This window comes from Antedon bifida, chromosome 1, assembly GCF_963402885.1.
Source record: "Antedon bifida chromosome 1, ecAntBifi1.1, whole genome shotgun sequence".
Taxonomy (NCBI): domain Eukaryota; kingdom Metazoa; phylum Echinodermata; class Crinoidea; order Comatulida; family Antedonidae; genus Antedon; species Antedon bifida.
The window spans coordinates 8,262,663-8,288,354 of NC_136226.1; the positions used below are offsets into that span (position 1 = coordinate 8,262,663).

General features: G+C 31.8%; 1 protein-coding gene across 1 annotated transcript in view; it reads left to right on the top strand.

The window, feature by feature from the left end:
* Positions 1-25,692, top strand: part of LOC144840514 (uncharacterized) — a 60,812-nt gene that overhangs the window by 3,250 nt on the left and 31,870 nt on the right. Inside the window, exons 3-4 of the mRNA XM_078696346.1 lie at positions 14,011-14,570; positions 14,891-14,974. Coding sequence (XP_078552472.1) covers positions 14,011-14,570; positions 14,891-14,974 — 644 coding nt within the window. The remainder of the gene's footprint in view (positions 1-14,010; positions 14,571-14,890; positions 14,975-25,692) is intronic.

The window sequence follows — 25,692 nt, forward strand, 5'->3', positions numbered from 1 at the left end:
TAGTACATGCCTGCATACAGTATAGGATAATTTGTTGTAATGTATTTCTTCCTTTTAAATTAGATTAACTTATAACTTCTAAGAAAAGTCAGATGTCTGTTCTATATTCAGTATATAAAGAATCTAATTTCTACTGAGACAGTACGATTAATGGTTAATTATTTCTTTAAATTTTTTTATCTTTTAAAAGTTTGGACCAGTATTTTAAAACCGATTTGAATTGACCAATAAAAATTACCAGTAGTTGTTACTGCTTTTGGAACAAAAATTTGGGGTTATGAATACTGTACCTTATTTTGAACAACTGCGTTGTGTCTACATGAAATTCCGCTTTAAGCGTGGAAATCACTGTATAGTATTAGTAATAGTAGCAACAAAAATGTGTTTTAGAGTGTGTAGGAATAATTATTCAGAGAAATATGATCTCATTACAGAAGAGGTATAAATTAAGAAAAAGTATCGTATTTACCCTATCCTACTGAATAATCAAGAAGTTATTTGTTTTATTGTATTGAATTGAAAAATTAAAAAAGTTTCCCTCAAGTCTGTGTCAAATACAAACCAGATCAAAGCCATTAAAATTGAATCTTGTTCCCAGTCGGTTCAAAAACCTCATCCCCTACAACTGGGTTTAAGTTGCCTCAAGATTATTTGAAAAATGTCCCAAGACAGTTTCTGGTACATGATGGCATGGAAGTTGTCCTGTTATTTATTCCGCAAGGCATTCACACTAGATCCTTATCTAAAGGCATATACAGTAGTGTTGGGAACATCCCCAGGATGTAGAAATTATAAATCTAGTTTCTCGATATCCAGCTTCTTAGCTGCGTAAGATACTTGTCTTTTTCTACAGTAAGTTGTAGGATATACTTATTAACTCAATTCTAACCTAATGTTGTTATTAGATTTTTATTCCTCTGTAATTTTTGATACCATTTTATTTTTAAATATTTAAATTGTTTTCTACAAAATTTTTAAATTGCTGTATTTTGAAATAAATGAATTGCAAACAAATCATTTTTACTCAATTTTTATTGACCATAATAATCAACAGTTTAAAAATTTGGTCAGAATACAGTAGATTGAAACGTTGAAATTTTGACGATATATTTCAAAAAACATTTTTAAGTTTCCTACTATGTACCGTAGTGTTTTTGAATATTATGTACCACGAAATATTAATTTTTTAAAATTATTTTTAGATGTTGGCAGTATCATTTATGTAGTAAGTACTGTAAACAACGTCAGATTTGTCAAATATTTAGAGAAGAAACTAGACAAAACAGAACCCCTGTGATCTTCCAGGTGTTTTCTTGTAGAGGATCATACCACAACAAATGCTTAATTGTTTTAACGATACTAATACCACTGAAACCAAATTAAAAAGTTGTTTACTTGTTTTAGACAGTAATGGCCTATAAATGTAGGTTAATATATTCATAAATTAGTAATTACTATATGAGTGGCACAATTCAATCTTTTATAAAAGATATTAACCGCCACCCTACCCCAAAAAAAAAACATTTACAGAAAATGTCTGCGGTTGAAAGTACGATGATGTCATATTGACTGCACATGATGCTGTAAAAGCAACAAGCTGGTTTCGTTGGCTCTGTATCGCTTGGTAATTGAATCCCTATTTCATTGACTGGTGAACCCTTTCTCATGCTGAGGTCTCATTACAGTTCGTTGGGTCTTGTGCTGTATGACTTCCAGACAAACTTGTTTTTCAATATTTCAAATCTTTATTGGTTATTACAAATTTGCATTTTTTTTTTCAATATCTTAAACTATAAAATATTGACTCTGGTAAATGCCAACCCGCTCTTTTCCTCTCTCTTTTCAATGCATAATTCAGCACACAAACATAGAAAATAACATTTTAAAAATAAATCTTAAATTTGTGATTTTATTTATCAAGATATTCTTAAGAGTATACCTATACTGTAGCCAAGCCATTCACAATAGACTAGGTACTGCTTTGTGAAAGCAACATACCTGTGCTATCAAATACATGATGAGCAAATAATATCTTGTTTGTCTAGTATGATAGTGGACAAGAGTTCAAAGTTTACAATATAAGATTTAACAGTATTTTATACCTCTCTAAAAATACATTCCATAAAATTATCAATTTTTCATCAGGTTTAAATTAACATTAAAACGCCCTTGAGATTTTGTGTTTCTGCAAAATTAGGTGTCTGCCTAAGGGTTATTCACACTATACAGTACAGAGAGATTACCTATTTTCAGCAGGTTAAAATAGGAAACCCTACAGGTCAAACGTACTGACTGCCTCTATTTAAATCTTGGAGTTTGTATAAAGATGATATAACCCTGACAAATTAGTAATTGTATAGGGTATGGTAGGGTTGATCTCGAATATGCAGGGGAAAATTGCATGGGCGTTGACATACAGTAGTTGCAGCACCCTTAATTTCAAACTAATTATTTGTTTCTATTAATAATGGTTTTGATACAGGTGAAATCTATGGCCTCCACCAAATCATTGCCTTTTGGCCTTTATGAGGACTTGCAGGCAACCTCCTTCAAGAGACAGGAATCCATGATATTCATTATTTTAAAGAAATAAAAGGACTCAGAGAAACTGTCAAATATGCAAAATAGAAGAAATATGCAAAATGAAAATACTTCTAAAACAAATTACAGTACTCTACTATCATATCTAAGATTATTTTTGTAGTCATTGATTTTCAATAAATCACTTTTTTCCAATTTTCTCAAGTGTGACTAATAAACCTTTTCTTTATTTTATACCTGATTCTGCTTTTGTTATTCTGTGGAAAAGTGGATTTAGTGTATAATAGTGGAATAATACCGCAGTGTATTTTAAACACAAAACAGATATTTAGATGTATGGTCTTAGAACTATAATACCTGTGAAAGAATACATTGATGTTTGAGATTGATAATAATTGATGTGTGAATGCAGTTAGTGTTTCAAAAAGTTGTCCTTGCATGTTATATTTCCTTTATTCATGGAGGAATTAGATCATGTTTTTGCATATTAAACAATTCTGTTCTTGCTCACTACATACAATATCAAATCTTTATTTTGGCATTTTATTGATTTCACCTTATTTATAGAGGGTGATGCTAAACAGTTATGATAAGTGTCTGTGTGTGACAGGTGTGCATATTAGTACACTTGTCTCAAAAGATGTACTAGGTTCTTTAAAGAGCACATGTCAGCCATATGTGTACACTGGACCTAGTCCTTATTCGATAGTACCACCAGAACAATCGAGTGAGTGAGGCCTGAACCCTTGCCGATGTTAATATGGCAAGGTATTACTGTTACACTGTCTTAACCGCTTGGCCACTGACTCTTGAATACAGGTAGCTTGAATTAAATGTTAATAACATATATAAAATACTTAAGAAAATACAGAGAGCAACAAGGGGCATGCCATTAGACATTGCGCCAATATTGAATATACATAAAACGCAAAAGATTTTAATAAGGTAATCATGAAAACAAACAAACTTGCGTACAAACATAAGAAATAAGATGTGTTTAATGATCCATTTTTAACAAAACAAAAATATTTGAAATATAAACCAAATTAGTTAACGCGACAGACTTTCTGTGATTATACCAGATTAACTTAAGCGAACATGCCCTTTATTTTGTTTATTTGTTTCAAAGTTTACCTATCCTTGTAAACATGTAATGTATGTTATTTTGTATAACTGGTGCGTTGAATTGACATGCACTTAATTGAAAGCACTTCTTCCGCCTAAAGTCATCGGCACCTTTTCGCTTTTCCAGATTACAGGCCTCTCGGTTTGTTTGTATTCATCAATTACATTGCTTCATTAAATCTTAAAGAGGATCTCTTCCATGACTCGGAATCACGATTTTGAAGCATCAGTACTTCACAAACAATGTTTATTTACCTGGTGATAGTTAATATGGGTTTTGGACTTTTGAACTTCAAAAGACACATAATCCTTATTATTAATTGAAATCTGAGTAATACTACTTTCACACCTCATCTAAATAGTTTACAATGGGTGTGAAATATGCACAATGGGTCTTTTGTAGAATACGCCCTAAAAGATGCGCTGTAGTTGAAATCGTAGACTGCCGTTGGCCATATCAGACTGCAAGAATTTTAAAATATCATTAGGGGGCATTGTTTAATTTGCGGTTATTTGAATGAGAAACTTTATGGAGCTATTTAGTTTTTTTTTAAAGATTGATATCAGTTTTCATAAGCATTGTAGTTTATAGTACCAATTGTGTTTTAAGGGTCTGTTTCTGCTGCATAGCATTAAATAAACCTTTTATTTAAAAAATTATTTTTATATTGACTGCTTTTCAGCTAACACTGAATCGATTTGGTGTTTTTAACTGTTATTTTCAGGCTGCCATTTAACCGATTACTGAAAATTTGTCCTGCTCCTGCTTGCAAGAAATTGGGGTTAATAACCGGTTATTTTTTTGCAGCAGAAACAGGGCCTAAGTTTTCAAGTAGGCATGTTGGTGGTCCCAATGTTTTGATATTGCTTGTATTGATAATGATTTATGGATAGGATTGCAATTAATCAAACAATTTGACATTTAGGTCTTGTGTAAGTGAATAATTACCCAAAGAAAAACAAACCAATGTTTTAAAAATAAATGTGGTTTGAAACTTTACAGGATGTACTATACAGTGAACCTCTTCAATGATTTGAAAGTTTGAATTGAAAAAGAATTTGGCAGTAAGATAGTATTTGCACTCTCTTAAATGTTCTTGAAACTTGGTAGAAATTATACCATCTTGTTGAATGAAAAATTTAGTAATGAAACATGTATTAGGCTATTGTATTGGTAGATATGGCGTTAAATTTACAGGAGGATGCTATTTATGTAGGAGTAAATCAATGGCTAGATACATACTATTTTTGACCTCAAAAGTACAAATATTCTGATATTGTTTCTTTGATAATAGGAATTGTGTGAAGAACACAGTTATAGTGTTTAATTTTAAAATGTCTCTTTTGTGACAATTTATTCTATTCAGTTTCAAACACAGACAAAGTATTGTCGCATCAAGATTTTCAAAGTGAACTCGCAGCCAAATTTCTAGTGAATTGTCCATCAATTTTTACATTCCAAATAATATTCTGTAGTAGTACCAGCCAATGGTGATTTTCCGTGGAGATGTTACTGTGCACATACAAGTGGGATTCACTCTTCAAATGGAATGTAAATTCTATGTAGTTTAAATACTAACAAATGTGAACTTGTGCAATCGTTACCATAGTTGTCCTTATAGTGATGTCAATCAAATTGCTCAAAAAATCCTCAATTGTTTTTGACCAGTTCCTGCCTGGATAATGATGAGCCATATAGCAGGAATCTGATTGAGCAATCAATTAAAATAATAGCCAATTTATCACAGTCGTTTAAACATGTAATTGGTCCCATATTTTGGGTCATAAGTTTGAAGCTTTTGTGATTATGGGAAAGGCGTGGTATTCATAGCTGTCCGTCATTATCAAGCTGGGCAAGTCTCTCAACTGCCATAGCTACTGCCGCCTTAAAATAATTTATTTCAATGCAAAACAATTGTTGAATAAAAAGTAAATTAAAATAGCTATTTCAATTTAAAACACATATACTATTAAAACATGGATTATATATCAGCTAGCCAAAGTATGTAGTTGGAAATAGAAATGGTCACTTTAGTACAGTAGTTTATAGCCCTATTGTACAGCCTTAAAATGTGATGATTAGTTTAAAGATATATAATTTTTTAACCCCAGGAACATACCAAGAGTAGACAGTTTTTGTTATATGCATAATAAACCCATTAAAAACACCGTCGTTATATATTTTTCCCATAAAGTTGATAATAGATAAGTAATTTGTTGTCGCTCCCCACTTTTAAAAGAAAAATTAAGGGTCTAAACTGTAATTGATTGAAATTTAATTCCAGAGGGTATATCAATTGATGAAAATAAACTTTCCCATAGATAATTCAACAAATACGGCTTCACATAATTGTGAATCTCTTATACATACATGTTCATTGTATTAAATTATATTGTGTGCAATTCTGTTGAAGCAGAAAGCTGGGAAGTACTGTATATATCTCGCCCATTGAATCAAACAACAAAGAGATTGTATGGCTTTTAGAATGCTTATCAAATAGTAATACATTTCGCCAAATATCTTGCAGCGATCTTTTAACAGTAACAGTGGTTAACTTCCAACAAATTGTCATTTTTAGAATTGTTAATAGAAAAGAAAATGAATTTGTGCCTGGTTTTATCTGGATAAATCAACCAGCCATTTCTACCCATAGAGAGAGAACAAATATTAAGTTTCCTCCATTGGTTGCTTTGTAACATACCTTTTTCCATTAATGGTATATTCTTTGAACTTTGGCTTCAGTTTATTTTTACACAGATTTATTTTCACTGTAATAATTGTATTACATCCCAATTTATAAATATACAAATAACTGTTTTTTGTAATCGTGTTGAATCAAGTAAATCCTTGATTGAGCCATAGCTTCCTCCTCTTATTTATTAGTCATATCTAACGGTTTTGACTAAAAAACAACAAATTCCAAGCCCAATCAAAGGAGTTTACCTCCTTGCTGATTTGCTACTGAGTTGCTGTTTGGATCGGACCAAATGCCGACAGTGAAACGGGTGAGAGTATAAAAGACCACCGTAGTCCATTGCCGATTATGAACCCCCAGAATTTTCTGTTGTTTGTGGTCATAAAAAGAATCAGTCAAATTAGGAGATTCTTTCATATGAAAATAAACTCAGAAAATTGATGATGAATGCAATTATACTAGAGATACCAGAGATTATGGTTGAAAGCAGGTAAGTAAGAGTAATCCATTATGTAAAGTTTAAACAAAATGGACAGTGCTTACGACATAGTAAACATCTCGTCACCTTTCCCAATTTGCTAATCAAACTAATTGAATTTCTAAAGCTTTTTCAATAGCCAGCTTTCAGACAGAGCTCAAATATCAACAGATATTTCAATAGAGGGCCTTTTATAAACAGAGGAAATTACCAGGTACTCTGTGTGAACTTCTATTATAAGTGTCTGTCATAGCCTTGGAAAACTTGTTTTAAAATCTGATTTACAAAGTATAGAGTTGCTATTGTGTAGCATAATTGATATTACTGTTGGAAGTATTAACCATTTATTAGTTCCTGTTTTTTTTTTATCAGAACCCTTTTACATCCTATTGAAGTGTAATGTTAAAGTTTATTATAGTGTTTTCATGAATAACTTGCTTAAGGAGCCCACACACACCGATTGATGGTATGGTGGAAATGTCTATATGTTTAACCTTTTTTAACCTTGTTTGTTTGATTGTGTATTATTGGTTCTGTCAAAAGACAAAGTTAGTTTGATTAATTATTGTCCAACAGGACTGCTTCTGAAGTGCTGCCCATGCATTGAAATACCAAGCGCATCCCATTTCTAGTATCAAGTGTCTACTTCAGTAATACCATCAGTATACTACCCCTTCCCCACACCACAGTATACACCACAACCAACACCTTAACAATAAACAAACAGACAATACTATCTAAAACATCATTAGTTGCCATCGTTGCCACCTGCATCATTTCAAATTTACAACTCTTATCACCATTTCCACCAATCTTCATCTCTATTAACAATGTCAACACTACCACTACAACTACAACAGTTTCATAGCTCATTCCAATGATATTACTAACACTACCTCGCTACCATCATCAGTTATCTTCATCATTGTTGCCACATTCAACCAACACCCACCATTTTCATCACTGATACCAATACTGTCACTACCACCATGCATCTTTATCATAAGTATCCCCAGCTCCCCACACAATCATACATCATTACCATTGCTACCAGCAACTGATCAATCTATTCACACTCAAACAACCTAAACTCTGCAAACACCATTATGAAACAGTTATAATAATTGTATTGTATGTATAATAAACTGTTAACACAATATTTAACAATCAAATACAACAAAGCCGTTCTGGACAGCATTTTATAAACCCTTTTACAATAGTGTGCAAACATGATTGAATTTGTATGAAGAAATGGTCATTGATGGACAACTTCAGCTAAGGCCGCCTGTTTCTGATAATGTTGTTGTTCTTCAAAATTGGTTTTGGTAGTTGTTTATATAGAACGATTGCCAAGTTTCCTTCTATAGTCATTCTAAGTCTCAAAATAAATCACTTATAAATTATATAAATATTTAAAGTTTTCAATGATTAAAGATACTATAGTTCAATCAAACATTAACTTAGAATTAGTGCTCTAGTTACACTGTATATTAAGAAAATGACACCATTTTTTATGCATGTTGTCTGTAGGATTGACGACGACAGTGGCTTCATATATTGGTGAGTTACTTTGCGTTTCAGCCTGTTTTACTGCTAGTACAGTAACGCTTTTACTTATGATATTGCTTGCCTTAAAATGTGATGATTAGTTTAAAGATATATAATTTTTTAACCCCAGGAACATACCAAGAGTAGACAGTTTTTGTTATATGCATAATAAACCCATTAAAAACACCGTCGTTATATATTTTTCCCATAAAGTTGATAATAGATAAGTAATTTGTTGTCGCTCCCCACTTTTAAAAGAAAAATTAAGGGTCTAAACTGTAATTGATTGAAATTTAATTCCAGAGGGTATATCAATTGATGAAAATAAACTTTCCCATAGATAATTCAACAAATACGGCTTCACATAATTGTGAATCTCTTATACATACATGTTCATTGTATTAAATTATATTGTGTGCAATTCTGTTGAAGCAGAAAGCTGGGAAGTACTGTATATATCTCGCCCATTGAATCAAACAACAAAGAGATTGTATGGCTTTTAGAATGCTTATCAAATAGTAATACATTTCGCCAAATATCTTGCAGCGATCTTTTAACAGTAACAGTGGTTAACTTCCAACAAATTGTCATTTTTAGAATTGTTAATAGAAAAGAAAATGAATTTGTGCCTGGTTTTATCTGGATAAATCAACCAGCCATTTCTACCCATAGAGAGAGAACAAATATTAAGTTTCCTCCATTGGTTGCTTTGTAACATACCTTTTTCCATTAATGGTATATTCTTTGAACTTTGGCTTCAGTTTATTTTTACACAGATTTATTTTCACTGTAATAATTGTATTACATCCCAATTTATAAATATACAAATAACTGTTTTTTGTAATCGTGTTGAATCAAGTAAATCCTTGATTGAGCCATAGCTTCCTCCTCTTATTTATTAGTCATATCTAACGGTTTTGACTAAAAAACAACAAATTCCAAGCCCAATCAAAGGAGTTTACCTCCTTGCTGATTTGCTACTGAGTTGCTGTTTGGATCGGACCAAATGCCGACAGTGAAACGGGTGAGAGTATAAAAGACCACCGTAGTCCATTGCCGATTATGAACCCCCAGAATTTTCTGTTGTTTGTGGTCATAAAAAGAATCAGTCAAATTAGGAGATTCTTTCATATGAAAATAAACTCAGAAAATTGATGATGAATGCAATTATACTAGAGATACCAGAGATTATGGTTGAAAGCAGGTAAGTAAGAGTAATCCATTATGTAAAGTTTAAACAAAATGGACAGTGCTTACGACATAGTAAACATCTCGTCACCTTTCCCAATTTGCTAATCAAACTAATTGAATTTCTAAAGCTTTTTCAATAGCCAGCTTTCAGACAGAGCTCAAATATCAACAGATATTTCAATAGAGGGCCTTTTATAAACAGAGGAAATTACCAGGTACTCTGTGTGAACTTCTATTATAAGTGTCTGTCATAGCCTTGGAAAACTTGTTTTAAAATCTGATTTACAAAGTATAGAGTTGCTATTGTGTAGCATAATTGATATTACTGTTGGAAGTATTAACCATTTATTAGTTCCTGTTTTTTTTTTATCAGAACCCTTTTACATCCTATTGAAGTGTAATGTTAAAGTTTATTATAGTGTTTTCATGAATAACTTGCTTAAGGAGCCCACACACACCGATTGATGGTATGGTGGAAATGTCTATATGTTTAACCTTTTTTAACCTTGTTTGTTTGATTGTGTATTATTGGTTCTGTCAAAAGACAAAGTTAGTTTGATTAATTATTGTCCAACAGGACTGCTTCTGAAGTGCTGCCCATGCATTGAAATACCAAGCGCATCCCATTTCTAGTATCAAGTGTCTACTTCAGTAATACCATCAGTATACTACCCCTTCCCCACACCACAGTATACACCACAACCAACACCTTAACAATAAACAAACAGACAATACTATCTAAAACATCATTAGTTGCCATCGTTGCCACCTGCATCATTTCAAATTTACAACTCTTATCACCATTTCCACCAATCTTCATCTCTATTAACAATGTCAACACTACCACTACAACTACAACAGTTTCATAGCTCATTCCAATGATATTACTAACACTACCTCGCTACCATCATCAGTTATCTTCATCATTGTTGCCACATTCAACCAACACCCACCATTTTCATCACTGATACCAATACTGTCACTACCACCATGCATCTTTATCATAAGTATCCCCAGCTCCCCACACAATCATACATCATTACCATTGCTACCAGCAACTGATCAATCTATTCACACTCAAACAACCTAAACTCTGCAAACACCATTATGAAACAGTTATAATAATTGTATTGTATGTATAATAAACTGTTAACACAATATTTAACAATCAAATACAACAAAGCCGTTCTGGACAGCATTTTATAAACCCTTTTACAATAGTGTGCAAACATGATTGAATTTGTATGAAGAAATGGTCATTGATGGACAACTTCAGCTAAGGCCGCCTGTTTCTGATAATGTTGTTGTTCTTCAAAATTGGTTTTGGTAGTTGTTTATATAGAACGATTGCCAAGTTTCCTTCTATAGTCATTCTAAGTCTCAAAATAAATCACTTATAAATTATATAAATATTTAAAGTTTTCAATGATTAAAGATACTATAGTTCAATCAAACATTAACTTAGAATTAGTGCTCTAGTTACACTGTATATTAAGAAAATGACACCATTTTTTATGCATGTTGTCTGTAGGATTGACGACGACAGTGGCTTCATATATTGGTGAGTTACTTTGCGTTTCAGCCTGTTTTACTGCTAGTACAGTAACGCTTTTACTTATGATATTGCTAATTCATTTGGTTGTAATGTAATTTTATTAAAATAATATTAAATATAATATACTTGGTTTCTGTGATTCTAATTATTCTAAAACATCCATAGGGCCTACTAATGTCACATTATTTATCGAATTAATATTCATGCACACTGTGAATGGTACTTTCAAAATGTAATAATGAGGCACACAAAAACATTCATAATATTTATTATTATTGCAATTCTTTAAAACATAAATTCATAAATATAATAAATATCAACCATATATTTTCGTGGTTTAAATACATTTTTTATTTATGTAACAACTGATTTGATAGCAGTTAGATTATTATGAATTGATTGAATATCAGATAACCACTGCTAATTAAAATAGTATAGTATGTTTTGCGATGACGAGAGAAAATGCATTTACCAAAATGCTATAAGGGTAACGCACATATTTTGTGATAACATATAATAGCAATTGAATTTTTAATTTCTGTTAAATATAAAGTTTCACAAGACAATTACAGTTAGAATGACAAGTAAATGGAGTGAAACTAATCCTGTACCTAAGGGAACTATTATTCTGGTGACCTAACAAATTCCTATGAGGATATCACTTTGTCTGTGACTGTAATTTACCTGTTGATTGATCAATAGAATATAATATAGTTACAATACAGGTGTATGGATTGGACCTAGTTTAGTTCATACCATACAGATTCACACTTACTAAGCAAACTTGTCAACACCTACAGACATTCCAATAATAAGTTATACATTTATAAATAGCATTATGTTGGGTTTAAAGTTAGAAACTAGGTGTTCCCTGAAAGTTAGAAACTAGGTGTTCCCTGAAAGTTAGAAACAAGGTGTCCCCCCCCCCAACCCCCCAAACCCCATCCCATTTCAAATTAGGTAGTACCACGTGAACTAATGTTTCCCATGCACAATACTTACATGTGCGCAAGAGGTACGAAATGCAATATCAACATAAGCCCTTTATATATGATTTTCAAAGGCCTGGGCCTAAACAGGACCTGGAAATGTTACCTCAGGATACAGGTCATAATACAGTTAAACTGCATGTGAAAGTTCAAAGATAATCTATTAAAAATACCCTGGGGATATAAATAGCTACTGTAGCTGAATGTGTGTGTACACCTTGGTATACCATACACTTTAAAAATGATTTAATTTTATGATGATCAAATTTTGGATTAAATTCCTTTCAACAGTAAAATTTCCCAATTACAAATGCTCTATTTAATATTATTTGTGATACCAATGTTGCTAAAATGTGATATAAAACTCAATTCAAAATGTACAGTATGTTCATATTTATGGAAATATGAATAAATTAAAATCTTAATTATGAACTATTTTGGTACAGAAATGTGAATGTACAGGCCTATTATGAAAGGTGTTAATACTTTATTTTGCAGTGGTTTGAAATTTGCATGTAGTTTATAGCTAGATTAATTCTTTAATTAATGTATTTTATTATGTGCCTGAAATGCATTCTACATTACACTCCATACTGTATATCCATCCCTTTACAAATAATTTACAGTTTTGATATATTGAACTCTCATTTAATGTTTTGACAGTTAGGCCAACCTCACATGGAGAAAATGTGTACGATTAAAGCAGAAATAAAAACAGATTGCTGCTGAAACCAGGCCGAAAATTTGCGGCCTTAGCAAAACAAATGTGTAGGCCTGTATCACCTCAATATAAGCTAGCAATGTTTAAATAGTAGTATTTGCATTTGATATCGGAATTGTTTGAAGTGATTGTAGTGTATAGAATTAATAAAAGCTATAATTAAATAAATCCTTTTAGGAGGTTTAACTGGTAGTTGACTTTCTTTTGTCAAATTCCAATAAACTTCTTGATAAAAGGAAGCGATGCATTGCTTATTTATACAATATTTCATTGATCTGTATTTCCAACAATTGACGTCAACTGAAGAATGGTATCCACTCCTCAAGCATTTACTTTGCCTACAGGCTAATAGTTAATGTAACAATTGCTTTACAATACCTACCAAGCTTTGATATTCTAGTTTTTCTGCCATTTTTATTCTGCTTCAAACCCTTTTATTATTGTACTTGAAATGTTAAGTGAATTAAGCCCATTTTAGAATGTTTGAAAACAAACTTCAGAAAGCTGGTCATTTTTGTTTCTAAGTCTTGATAATATACAGTAACCAATAGACTTATTGTTAAATTACTATAAAACTTTCTAAATGAGTGGGAAGTAACTGTAAGAAATTCTATTTGGTGTGGTACCTCAATTGGAATACCTGTATTACCAAATAATGCCAAACGTTTTTCTTTTTCAAATTTTAGTATGATTTGCAAATCATTATTGCTACTGCAACATTATTTTTATTTTCGATATTTAAAAGAAAATATTTTGGCTATGCTAGAGTTGTAAACATTATTGACATGCTATGAAAATAATATACTATAGCGGTCAATAATAAGTTTTTATCATTTATAAGTGACCATCAGGAACTAGACTATTTGTAGATAACAGTTGACTTTAAGGTCTTTAAAGTACTGTATACTGATTGCAGTGTTTAGTGGTCATAATAGATTTTTTTTAAGTTGATAAACCAAATGAAAATTCATTTTGTGGAGTTAATATTTATTGGGTTTATGATTTATATAATATTTTATTTAGAACAGTATTATATACTGCAGGAATTTTGCAGAATAATGGAATGAGCACATCCATAGTAACAGTGCATGTGGTACAGTAGTGATTTGCCTCTAAAAACTACAAATTTGTCATTTTCTAACATAGATTTCTTTTTTTGTTTCTAGAATACCGGATTATAGATCTCCTTGGAATAATTGGCTTTCCACTACCGGAAGAAGTGTACTTCACCATGGGCATGATGTCTAACCAACCTGCCTATGAGATTCGTCCGTTTTCAAACTTAGCACGACAGGCTGGATCCTTCTTTGATAATGGACTTACTCAGGATTTTACCATTAGAGCAGTTTTGAAGCCTAAATCTGCAAATGGAGGGCCGCTCTTCGGTATTTTGGACAATTATCAGACTGTTGTTATTCTAGGTGTTAACATTTCTTTATCGGATAATAATAAACAGATTATTACTTTATTTCTGTCGGATAGTGACACTATTTCTGAAACAAGAGAGGTCGCCTCATTTATAGTTCCAAGCATGATGAAAAAATGGACACGTTTTTCGATAAGTGTTCGTAGACATGTGGCAACTTTGTATTTTAACTGTGAGGAATACGATAGAAAAGTAATCGTGAGAAAATTAGGAGATCTTGTGTTCCCGAACGAGGCTGCAGTGTTTGTTGCAAAATTTGGACGTCTAACAGATATAGATGATGGACGTAGCACATTTGAGGTATTGAAGTATTTCAAGGATTGTTAAATATAAAAACAATTTTCTCCTTTTTAGCGATTTGTGCGTACAAATGTTTATGCCACATATTTTTCCAAATATTTATTATTTATTTATGTATAATAATCAACTATATTTTATATAAGGGTCAAGTTGACCCTCGGAACAAATCAGTCTGAGAAGACAAGATTTCTGAAAGTTGAGTTTGTCTGCCAGAACTACAAATTAGAACAACTCGCATATACAAACAACCAAACGCCATTAACAGAAAATATTAAACAAAAATTCAACATAAATTAACAATGTATATTTTCTAATTGTAGGGGACTGTACAGGAATTATCTATTACAACTGATCCACTTGATGCAGAATTTCAATGTGAACCTCCAGAAACAGAAGAAAGTGAGGTATGTTGACCATCTTTAAAACTTTTATATTAAACATTTCTTTTTATTGATCATATATTTGTGGGCAGGGTTTGAAATTCATTCTATTGTAGCAAACTACTAGAAATTGCTTTGTCGTTTTGCTATAATTTCTAGTTGAAATGCCAAAGCTAGATGAAGGTTTGGTGGTTGAATTTTTTGAAAAATTAGTTACTTTTTAGTTAAGAAAAGGTGCTTGATCTTCCAATTTCTATAATAATAATACAGATTTGTTTGCTAGCTAGATAAGTGGTTCATTTTGCTAACTTTTTACAACTAGAAAAAGTTCTAGTCCTGGTAGGTAAATGGGCATCTCCGGTGTTGTAAAGCTATTAATGATTCCTTCTCTTCTTTATACCCCAATGTATTTGATTCTACAACATTCATACATTGATAAAATTATGGTATTGGGTATATTGACCTTGTCATGTACAGTACTTGAATAAACAGCATTCCTTCAAAGAAATGAGTATGGTTAATTTTGATATTGGCCTTTCAGTCATTGATGTAAGGTACATTCATTTAAATAAGTGATCTATAAGTTGTTTATACCTGTATTGGCCTTCATGTACCAAATGATCATGGAATAGTTATTTATTAAATTTCAACCTCAGCATTCCATTTCCATTAATTTTAATTATGATTGTAGTGATGGCAACCATATGTACTAGTGTCAACACAGCAAAGGTCAAAAAGTCATTTCACAGTGTGTAACACATAATAATTAAGATGTTTGGCCCATTTTATACTAAATTTGTCAACTTTAAATGAATTGTTATTAATTTTGTATTATATTCAGTAGTACAGTACAATTTATGAGTCATTCTCGGGTTTTAGTTTATGAAATTCATTCAAATTAATCAAGATTTACAGAATTCTTTCAACACATTTTCATCTTCATTTATCTTGTGAGATCTACAGATTTATAGCGAGTTGAAGGGTTGAACTAATACTGACAGGGGATAAAAAAAAGCCCACCCTGATACAAACCTAATATATTGGCATATGTAGCATGCACTAGCACTGTACAAATTGTGCACATTTTCTCTCTGAATTTTAATATGTTGTTTTCTTCATTAAAACACTATAAAAAAGACAAACAATTTACTATAATAAAGCCATTTTACGACCACCTTCAGTAATTATTTATTTATATTACTGTATTATTCATTAGGTATAGTTTTGTTTAATTTTTTAACCCAATTGAGATTCTCCTACATAGCTACCAGTACGCACATCTCCTGGTCTCGATGATATTATACCGTCCTAATCCGACAACTTTCAATGTCTTCTATGATGTATAAGCAAAGCCTTATTAAGGGATCATGTAAAAATGATTCTACTGAAGTTACTGCAATATTATAGTGTGCATGATTACTCAGGGTCTGTTTCTGCTGCATAGCGCCGAATAAACCAATTATTTCAAAAATTTTATTGACTGCATTTCTGCTCTATTTTTGCTAGAAAATAACCGTTTAAATCAGTGGGTGGTCGTTGACAAAAATCGTTAGAATTACCCAAAATGCAATTGGTCCTGGCGGTTAATTCAAACGTTACTACAAGTGTAGTAATTTATTCACACCATTTTTAACCAGTTATTTTTATGCAGCAGAAACAGACCCTCAGAAACAGCTTGCTAAATAATTGCATATAAACAAGTTTAATAGCAAACAAAATGTAGTTACTGTAGTAGTTACTGCAGTAACTGCAGTAGTTACTGCAGTAACTGCAGTAGAATAATTTAGACATGGTCCCTAATGATCACAAGAGAGGAGAGTATTATTCTTGAGTCAGAAGTTCACAGAATTTGCAGAATTAATGCAACTTTTCCAACTTAATGATTTATGTCGTTTCAATCTCCCTATGTTTTACCGACTACATAGATAAGATCAACACAGAGTTTATTACATTTGCAGAATTCAGACACTTTTGTATTTGGTTGACAGCAGGAATTTAGAATTTAAATGCAGTTTATAGATTTAACAATTATTATTCAAGAAATTTGATCAAATAATTTTCTGTCTGTAATTGTTTATTGCCAGGTGCAGAAATTGATAGGTCAATTTTATAATAGTTTAAAAAATCATTTGGACATTTGGCAATCTTGGAATACGTGGAGAACTGGAGTTAAATTGATGTAAATTGAAAAAGACATATAATGGACATGCTTTACCTATACTTCACACACTTTCAATTTCCTTTGTGGAATTTAGAATTACATATTAAGTGACCGCATCAAGGGGTACCTTTGATTTCTTATGCCAGATAGTTTGTAATATAAATTGATATGATAAACTAGACAAACAAGAAAATATTTAATTGAATTGTATGGTGCTGAGATAAAAGATTTATTAATTTTTCTTATCATTTCCATGTTAATAAAAAACATGTGGTTGCAGAAATGACTTGTTTGGTATAACCTCAATGTGGGCTTAAATCTGAGCATGGAGCAAGGTATTGCAGTTTGCAATGAACAATAAATCTAGTGAATGGTTTAATTATGGTTTTTATAGTAATTTTACGGTAATGAATAATAAATATTGTAGTATTCCTTGTGGTTTAGGATTTATCTCCTGTGCAAATAAGGTAGGGTACCATCTCAACTGCTCTGTTTTGGATTAAAAACAATGGTAACATTACAACACCATTCCTTGTGGATATTTGAAGCATTCTTTTCTTAAGATTCAAATCAACTGTCTATGTTAGAAGAAATTGCTTCGTTAATTGTGCAGAATGCAGAAAATTATTTTGGAGCAATTTTATGCAATGTCAACTGTCAACACCAAGGGATTTTGAACTGAAAGGAAGATTTACAATGACATATGAGGTATCAATTTAAAGGTTACATCATTGTGGATGATAGGAAGCTGTAACAGAATTAAGGGGACTGTCATAACATGTTACATTACTAGTACGATATATTATGTTCCAGAATAAATTACATTAATGTAGGCGCTTTTTGCAAATCATGAACATATTAAAGCATATTTTTTTCTTAGAAAGTTGGTATCCCATGGTCACCTCAATACTGGCCCTCTAGCTGTGTAACTTTTAATATCCCGTGGTCGCCTCAATACTGGCCCTCTACCTGTGTAACTTTAATGTAATTTGTTTTAGCTTGTGGTGTTCCAAAGCCTATGTAAATGAATAAGCCAGTATTCTTCATAAATATATTAACTGTTACCAGCCAATATAGGTATTAGCTAATTTGGCCCCTAACACATCTGTTTGCCAAGGACCTACCACTTGCCCCTGAGCAGTGGCATACCAGAAGTCTTGAAAATGCATTAGTTTTTATATAAAATTGCACAGGTTTGCTTCCCATTAGAAATCAATTGGTCTTTCATTAAGAGGGAATAGTCATTTGGGGATTATTTAAGGTGGTCCTATAGGATTTGTTAGGGTATATAAATTGAACCCCAAGGCCTGTTTTTATATTGATTTTGTGATGGTAATTTCAACTTACCATGCTGAGAAAACTTATTTTATCAGCCATGTGCTATTTAAAGTGTACTGAAAAGAATCTTACGAGTTTATAATGCAGACTACATTGTTGTAATTGTATAGAAATTTTAACTAATAATTTAATATAGGAGAAACAATACACTATGTGAAATATTTCACATAAACAAATACATTGTCTGGGCCAATCTTAGAATGTTTTGTTATATTTAATGTAATACTTGGAAACTATTAATGTAGCAGTCTTAAGATTTCCTTGGCAATGCCAAGTTTACATTCTATATGTGCTTGAGGCTGGCGTTAGGTGGCCCTCTGGGAACATTTAATGACCACTCAGCTATGACTGAATGTTTTGTGATTTGTGAAATACCTTATGTACAGAAGTACAGTTGTAAATAGTTTATGAAATTGCTTTGTTTTATTGTAATAAATCTAGCTGTTAACTTTATTTAAGGTCAAAATGGAATTCAATGAGTATGCCATATGTATTTTTTAGTTGAAGGTATAGTTTAGATGTCTGAATAAAGCATTTTGGTAACTGTTTATGACAACTAGAGGCCATAGAATAACTTGTTGATTATTAACTTTACAGGGTACAGTAGTACTGTAATAAGCAATATTAGTAGCAAGACAATTGAGACATCAGAAGTTAAAAACAAAATTAGATTTAGAACAATTAAAGTGGTTAAGATGTGTCTTTTGGCTAAGAGTAGGGGTCATCCTTGTGTACTAGTCCATCTCAGTCCCTGCTGTGGACTGACTGAATGAGTGCCATTTAGTGGTAGTTTGACATGAAGGGACCCATAGGAGAGATAAAAGCTGTATGTGATATCATCAGGTCCGCTGAGCTTTGTATAAAAAGTGCATTATAACAAAAATTTGAATTGATTCTGAAGTGATTTGATAAAAGTTCTACATAATATTATTATAAGCAATATAATTGTTATATGTTAGGTGATTTCGATTGATCGTAAATTAAAACGGTACTGGGTATAATGAATGAATGAATTTTTAACATAAAATTATTGGAAACTGGAATAAGATATTTTGGGTGTTGATGAATAACCTAAGGGTCAAGAAAACAGTGTTTGTCCAAGCATATTTTGTTTCTATCCATAGTGAGGATCATTCTTCCATATACCGCAGCAAGATTAGATAGTAATGGACACCAACATACACAATAGCTGTTTACCCATAGTTTCTAAAGCCTAACATCAACACTGTACATGATATGGTGTTTGAGTTGAGATAAGACCAGCTGTAGTGATATATTTCAAAAAGCACTTTATCTAAAATGAAGAATTTGAGTAATGCCATAAATGAAGCAACATACCACATATGGACATAGTAGTATTCATCATTTTGTGATCGATTGCGTAGAAGTGGTAATGGGTCGTGGTAATTAAGAGAAATACAATAATTGGCAACACTTGTATCTCGATTAAATAGTAGGATTTAAAACTTGGTACTCTACTACTAGGACGTAAGGTCCATCCTTATGCAATACACAATGAATCAAGAATGCTAAAATTGACATCTTCAAACAGTTGCTGAAAACCCATCTCTTTCGCATAGCATATGAAATGACGTAATTTCTACCTCTAGTTCGAGCCTTGTGTTCGTAGCGCTTCAGAGGAAATTTATTTTGGTTAGGAAGGTGCTATACAAAAGACAATTATTATCATTATTATTTTGTAAGCAAAGTTCAACGTAAATATCCAATCACGATAGTGATTTGTCAAATTGTATTGTGCATGTGTTTTTGGTGGAAACCAAGCTTTAAAGTGTATAGCAAATGTAGAGGTATTGGATTTCACAATTATTACAACCGGTGTCTGAATAGGGTATAAGCTGCCCATTGTCAAAGTAATCAATCCATTTCATGGATCACTCTTGTATTAAATAATAATATCAGACATTGTATAAAACTATTTTATGAAGATCAAAGAGCTTTAACTAATGTTGTCCAAGGAAGTTCTAAATTTTGTATTTTGTAGTTTTCCTGATATCAGTTAAATTACACATCAATATCAGAACCAGGTCAAGTGACTATAGACACTATTCAAATGGTTCAGTGCAATTAAATGACCATTTAAAATGAGCCAGAAGCCATTGATGTCTGGCAATAGATACCAATGCAAACTTTAGTACCACCTGTAACACCACCCTCCAGGAAACATTGTGATCTTAGCCTGGTGTACAGGGATTCAACGCTGAAAATTGACGTACACTTTGACACAAACTTTTATTGCTCCTGGTTGGAAATAGATAGTATCCATGTGCGTTTCAGTTTCCCGGATATTTCTCTTTTTAGAACTTAAAGGTTGTTGACATTCTATTCATGTCCTACTTTTTCTTGGATCTGCTATACATTATTTACTGGTGAAGTTCTCTTTCTTTTAACTGCAAGAAGTTATGAACAGCTAAATTATATTATAAAACGCTTTGCCTTGGGCAGTAGACAAAAAACTATTATTGGAGTTTTTACTTCCCTGAATATTAGGCATCTGGTAACCATAGATACTCTAGATGGCAGTCTATAGGCAGTCTTATTACTGGTACTGTATTGTACATATTAATATTTATTTCAATGTATGCCCTTTCATAATTTGTCCTAGATCCAATTTTTGAATTTATATACATAAAAAATATGGTATAGTATTATGGTAAGAATAACTACACTGTTTGAATTGATTGACATAAAGAAGCCTAAGCCATTCTGGAAGTAGTAAGATTAGCATACATTGTGTTCAATCACTTGATAGTTTATTTAACAAAAAGTCATCTATCCAGCATATCCCGAAAGGTTCCAAGCATCAGCTCACAATTAAAGCTATTTATTTTAAGCGTGGCTACACACTATATTTATAGAGGATGTGTGCCGAATTAGCAACAGACAAAATAGAGATTTTCACCATCATTTAACACAACACACACTTAAAATTGATTGGCTGAAACCCATGACACCTAACACAACTATGCATTTTAAAGTTAAAAAAACAGAATTGTCCCATTCTGAAATTTCTTTGGCATTTTGGAGCAGCAGAGTATTTCCAGGATCTGTTATACTTTTGCTTCTTTTTCTTTTATTGAATGTCTTTATCTGTTGTTTTTAAAGTTTAACAATGTCTTTTACACACAGATTATGGCTCACTGAAGTTCCCTGTTTTTGGAATTTGTTTCTCGTTTTTTCCGCCATGTTTTTGCTTGCCTTCCTTTTGATAGGCAGGTGCGGATCCAGCATTATAGATTAGTGGAGCTAAATATTTCATTTATCTTTCGGGTTGCAGAATATAGTCATTTTATTTTAAAAGAAATTTTAGTGTGGGCTGTTTAGCCCATCCACGCCCGATAGGTACAGTAAGACATAGAATAACATACTTGGTAGAACAAATTTAGACTCTAAGGCTGTGTTTATACAACACCCTAAATTTGAACAAGTCTTTAATTTTTAGCGTGTTGCACGGGCCGAGGTCAACCCCTCAAAAACCTTGCAGTTATACATTAAATCGTAATACCGTGTTATACCGTAGTTCATAATCCTAAGTTGTATGTATACTCGCATGCATTATGAATTAATATGATACTCGCATGCATTATGAATTAATATGAGTTTTTTAAAGGATTTTTATAAAGGATCATTTCGTTTAAAATTTAGTTTATTCAGTTATTGAGTTTTTAAATCTGCTTTTAAAATTATGAAAAAAAATGTTTTATTTAGAATTAGGATAAAACTATGCTACATTTTGCCAAATTATGCCAACATTTGATTAGCGTTAATGTTAAGTGCTAAATCGGTTAGAATATGCAAAAAAGGCACAATTATAATACTAGATTGGTCAACATTTTCAAAGCATATACTTTTTTTTAACAAGAGGTCAAAACAATACCCTGAGGACACTTCCAACACGCCAACAGCAACCGGGAATCCACAAAATTTTAGGATTCAACCAAGTAGCCTTTTTTGCAATTAAAATCTCATTACACGGAATCTCTTCGATGTTATACAACACACTTCTCGTAGGCGTGTTGAATATGCGTGTAATAGCGTGTTGTATAAACGCGCCCTAATATCACTATATCAATGCAAGTTATACAATTTAAAGGGAAAAACAATATGGCATTCCTCAGTGTTACCCTATTTTTTAAAGATATGTAAATTCTTTAAAAAAAATATAAGTAAAAGAAATTATAGCTTTAATAATATTTACTGGCATGTTCTTTTTGAACTTTCAGCTTTAGTAGGTCACCCAATCCTTTTCCCTTGCTTTGCATCATACACTACCAAGCATGACTTGTTTTAATTTGCCCCATGTGTAGCAATACATTATTAATATTTTTTTTCAGACATAGCAAATCTAGGGAAGTATTTACCTATTTGTGAAACTGTTGTGAAAGCAAGTATGTGTTTTAATTACTTCCCTCATTGCTTAGTTAGGTACTACTTAGTACTTTTGTTCAGAGAGTGAGAGTAGATTTCGATATTAGCAGAAATTGAATATGTTAAGCCATGGGAGATAGAATGGTTCTCATCAGCCAGTGAAATTTGGACCTCATCAAAAATATTTATCTTTTTTTTTTCAAGAAATAAATATTGAAATTCATGTTAAAAACTGAATATCGATCAATATTTTTATTGTTTTTTTTATAATCATTTCTGTTTTTTCTCTAATATAATTATGGGTGAATATCATAATTCACTGTCCCTTTACTGGTTTCTTGGAGGTCACTTTCTTCTAACTTAAATTAATTTATCCTTATATTTTGTAGTGTTTTTACCATACATTTTGTTTTATTTAAATTGATGTATATTGTATTGTTTTTGATGAATAAAGAGATTGATTGATTGATTGACTGTTAGCACAAAAAAAAAACTACATATATTGGTGTCAATCCTTGACCTGGTCATTCAATCGAAATGCCCAATGTATGATTTTTGGCTGACCTAAAATAACAATTCACTGTTCAATTATGAGTAGAGGAAAAGTTGTCTGGGAACATCACAGATTCACTTTTTTTTGCTACAAGAAACCGAATTTGAAATAGAGATTCTGGAAAAAACTGAGGTTTAAAAATTACGGTATTCCGAGGGTTTGCAGCAGATACACACCCATATATAAAATTTGTAATAATGAATGACCACCTTACTAATGTTAAATGTGTTTTGTTTATGCAATTTTAAAGTCAGATTTGATTAAATTTAAATTTGGATTATTAAACTGAAACTTTGGTTTGAAAGTGGTGTTTACTTGGAGAGATGATTCCCAGATTTAAAAAATACAAATGAGACGTTCTAATATCAAATTTCCTTTGTCAATCAGCTAATTTTCAGTCGCATAGTTAAATGATGAATAATATGGTTGGAATTGGTATCATGTATAAACACTTGAGGCTGAAAATAACATGACCAGGTCCTAGATCAGGTCAGAGTGTGATCAAATGGTTCCACCTCAAGCTGAGTTTGTGGGCCTTGGTTCTTGTAAAATACAAACACAACTAAAGCATTAATTACCATACTAATTACATACATCTGTATAGTTAAAATTGGTAAAGAAATGATTATTTTTCTTCCAATATTGTTAAGTGCACTTTTTAAAGACATCCTTATTATGTCTGTCTGTGGTTTAGACTGAAAGTGTTATCAGATTTTTACAACGGGATAGTAATATTAACAGAATAACAAAACTAGGTGGGATGACCCCATACTGTAAACAAAACAATGACGCATGCAATATTCTCTCATTTTCTCCTTTTTTTTTCTGGGTTATTTTTTGATTAATTTTTCATCTCATATTTGTTATTTCAGGAATTTTAAGTTGGTTACCATTTGTAAAAGACCATTCCAGATGGTATTTTAAGCATAACAAATAGGATTATAGTAGAGTATTGCTAACCCTATCAAATACCTTCTTGTTCAATCAAGTTGAAAATATTTATGTGTTACTAGGCTTCTCCAAGTTGTTTATGTTAGTGGTGATAATAAGTTTATGGGATGTAACCAGTTGTTACTGTCTGATTGGTATTCAGTCTTGGTTATTCTGACAGACGGGTTGTATGTTCATTCTATACCAAGCTAGTGGAAGCATAGGTACCTTTGTGTCCAAATGAGCCATAACTAACATCTGCAGAGCACATGTTGCCCTAATGTCAACATACTTTGATTAGCTATACCTTTGAGCACACTTGGGATTCTACGATAGGAGTGTACATTTTCTCCTTCCATAAGACTTGAAACAATTGTGGCATTAAGAACATTCTGATAAATCATGGTGCTTACTTTTCCGGTTCTACTTATATTGAATATAGTTTATTACAGAGCGTCTAGTCTTGATGTTGAGGTCTTAGAAGAGGTTAGTATTATTTGGGGTTTTTTTTAGGATTTACTGAGTTTTTGTTTTGTTTTAGTATCGCAGTACAGTGACAAATGCATATTCAGTACTCAATATGGTATATGGTATATAGCTTATTTTTCTACTTTTGCTTACTGAGTATTCTTTATAGTTATACTGATACTGATAGTGTAATGTATGAGCAGGATACCTCCCTGGTATGAGATACCAGTATTGTGTCACATGTGTTCCTGATGTATTAATTATAATAAAATTTTGGTGGGAAAATTGTGTTTTGTAACCCTCCCCATCCTCCTTGTTGGTATAAAGACATTCTTTCATTATTTAATATGTCCATGTATAAATATTCACCTGGATCCATCTGTTTATTTGATACACTGTATTTTTACTGTAGAAATAAATAGAATTGAAGAAATGAAACTATGTTAAGATTCTTGTATTTATTTATAATATAAAGTACAGTAAGTTAATGCTGTATTATTGTGTTAAGTAGTTCAAATTACAGTACATTTTTTCTTTATTCTACAGTAATTTAAAAGTACTAAGTCTGTATACATTGTGCTGGCCACCTTGTTGTTAGTTAACATGTTTTATTTTATAGGTCTATCTAATTAAGTAAGTAACATCATTTTAATGGTGGTGGTACTTGTAAACACACTTTTATTTATATACAATTATGTCCTAAATAAGTACTGACTATATGTTTAATTATGGAGTGTAACAATTGAATACAATAATATGCTTTATCAATACAGAATTCATAAAACTCCAATAATAACTTGGTGTCTGTTAAATAAGTTTAGGTTCTATACAATTTCAAAATGTGTTTCTTACATCAATTGTTTGTTATATTTTGATAACATTTCTCAGTATGTTTTACCAAGTGGT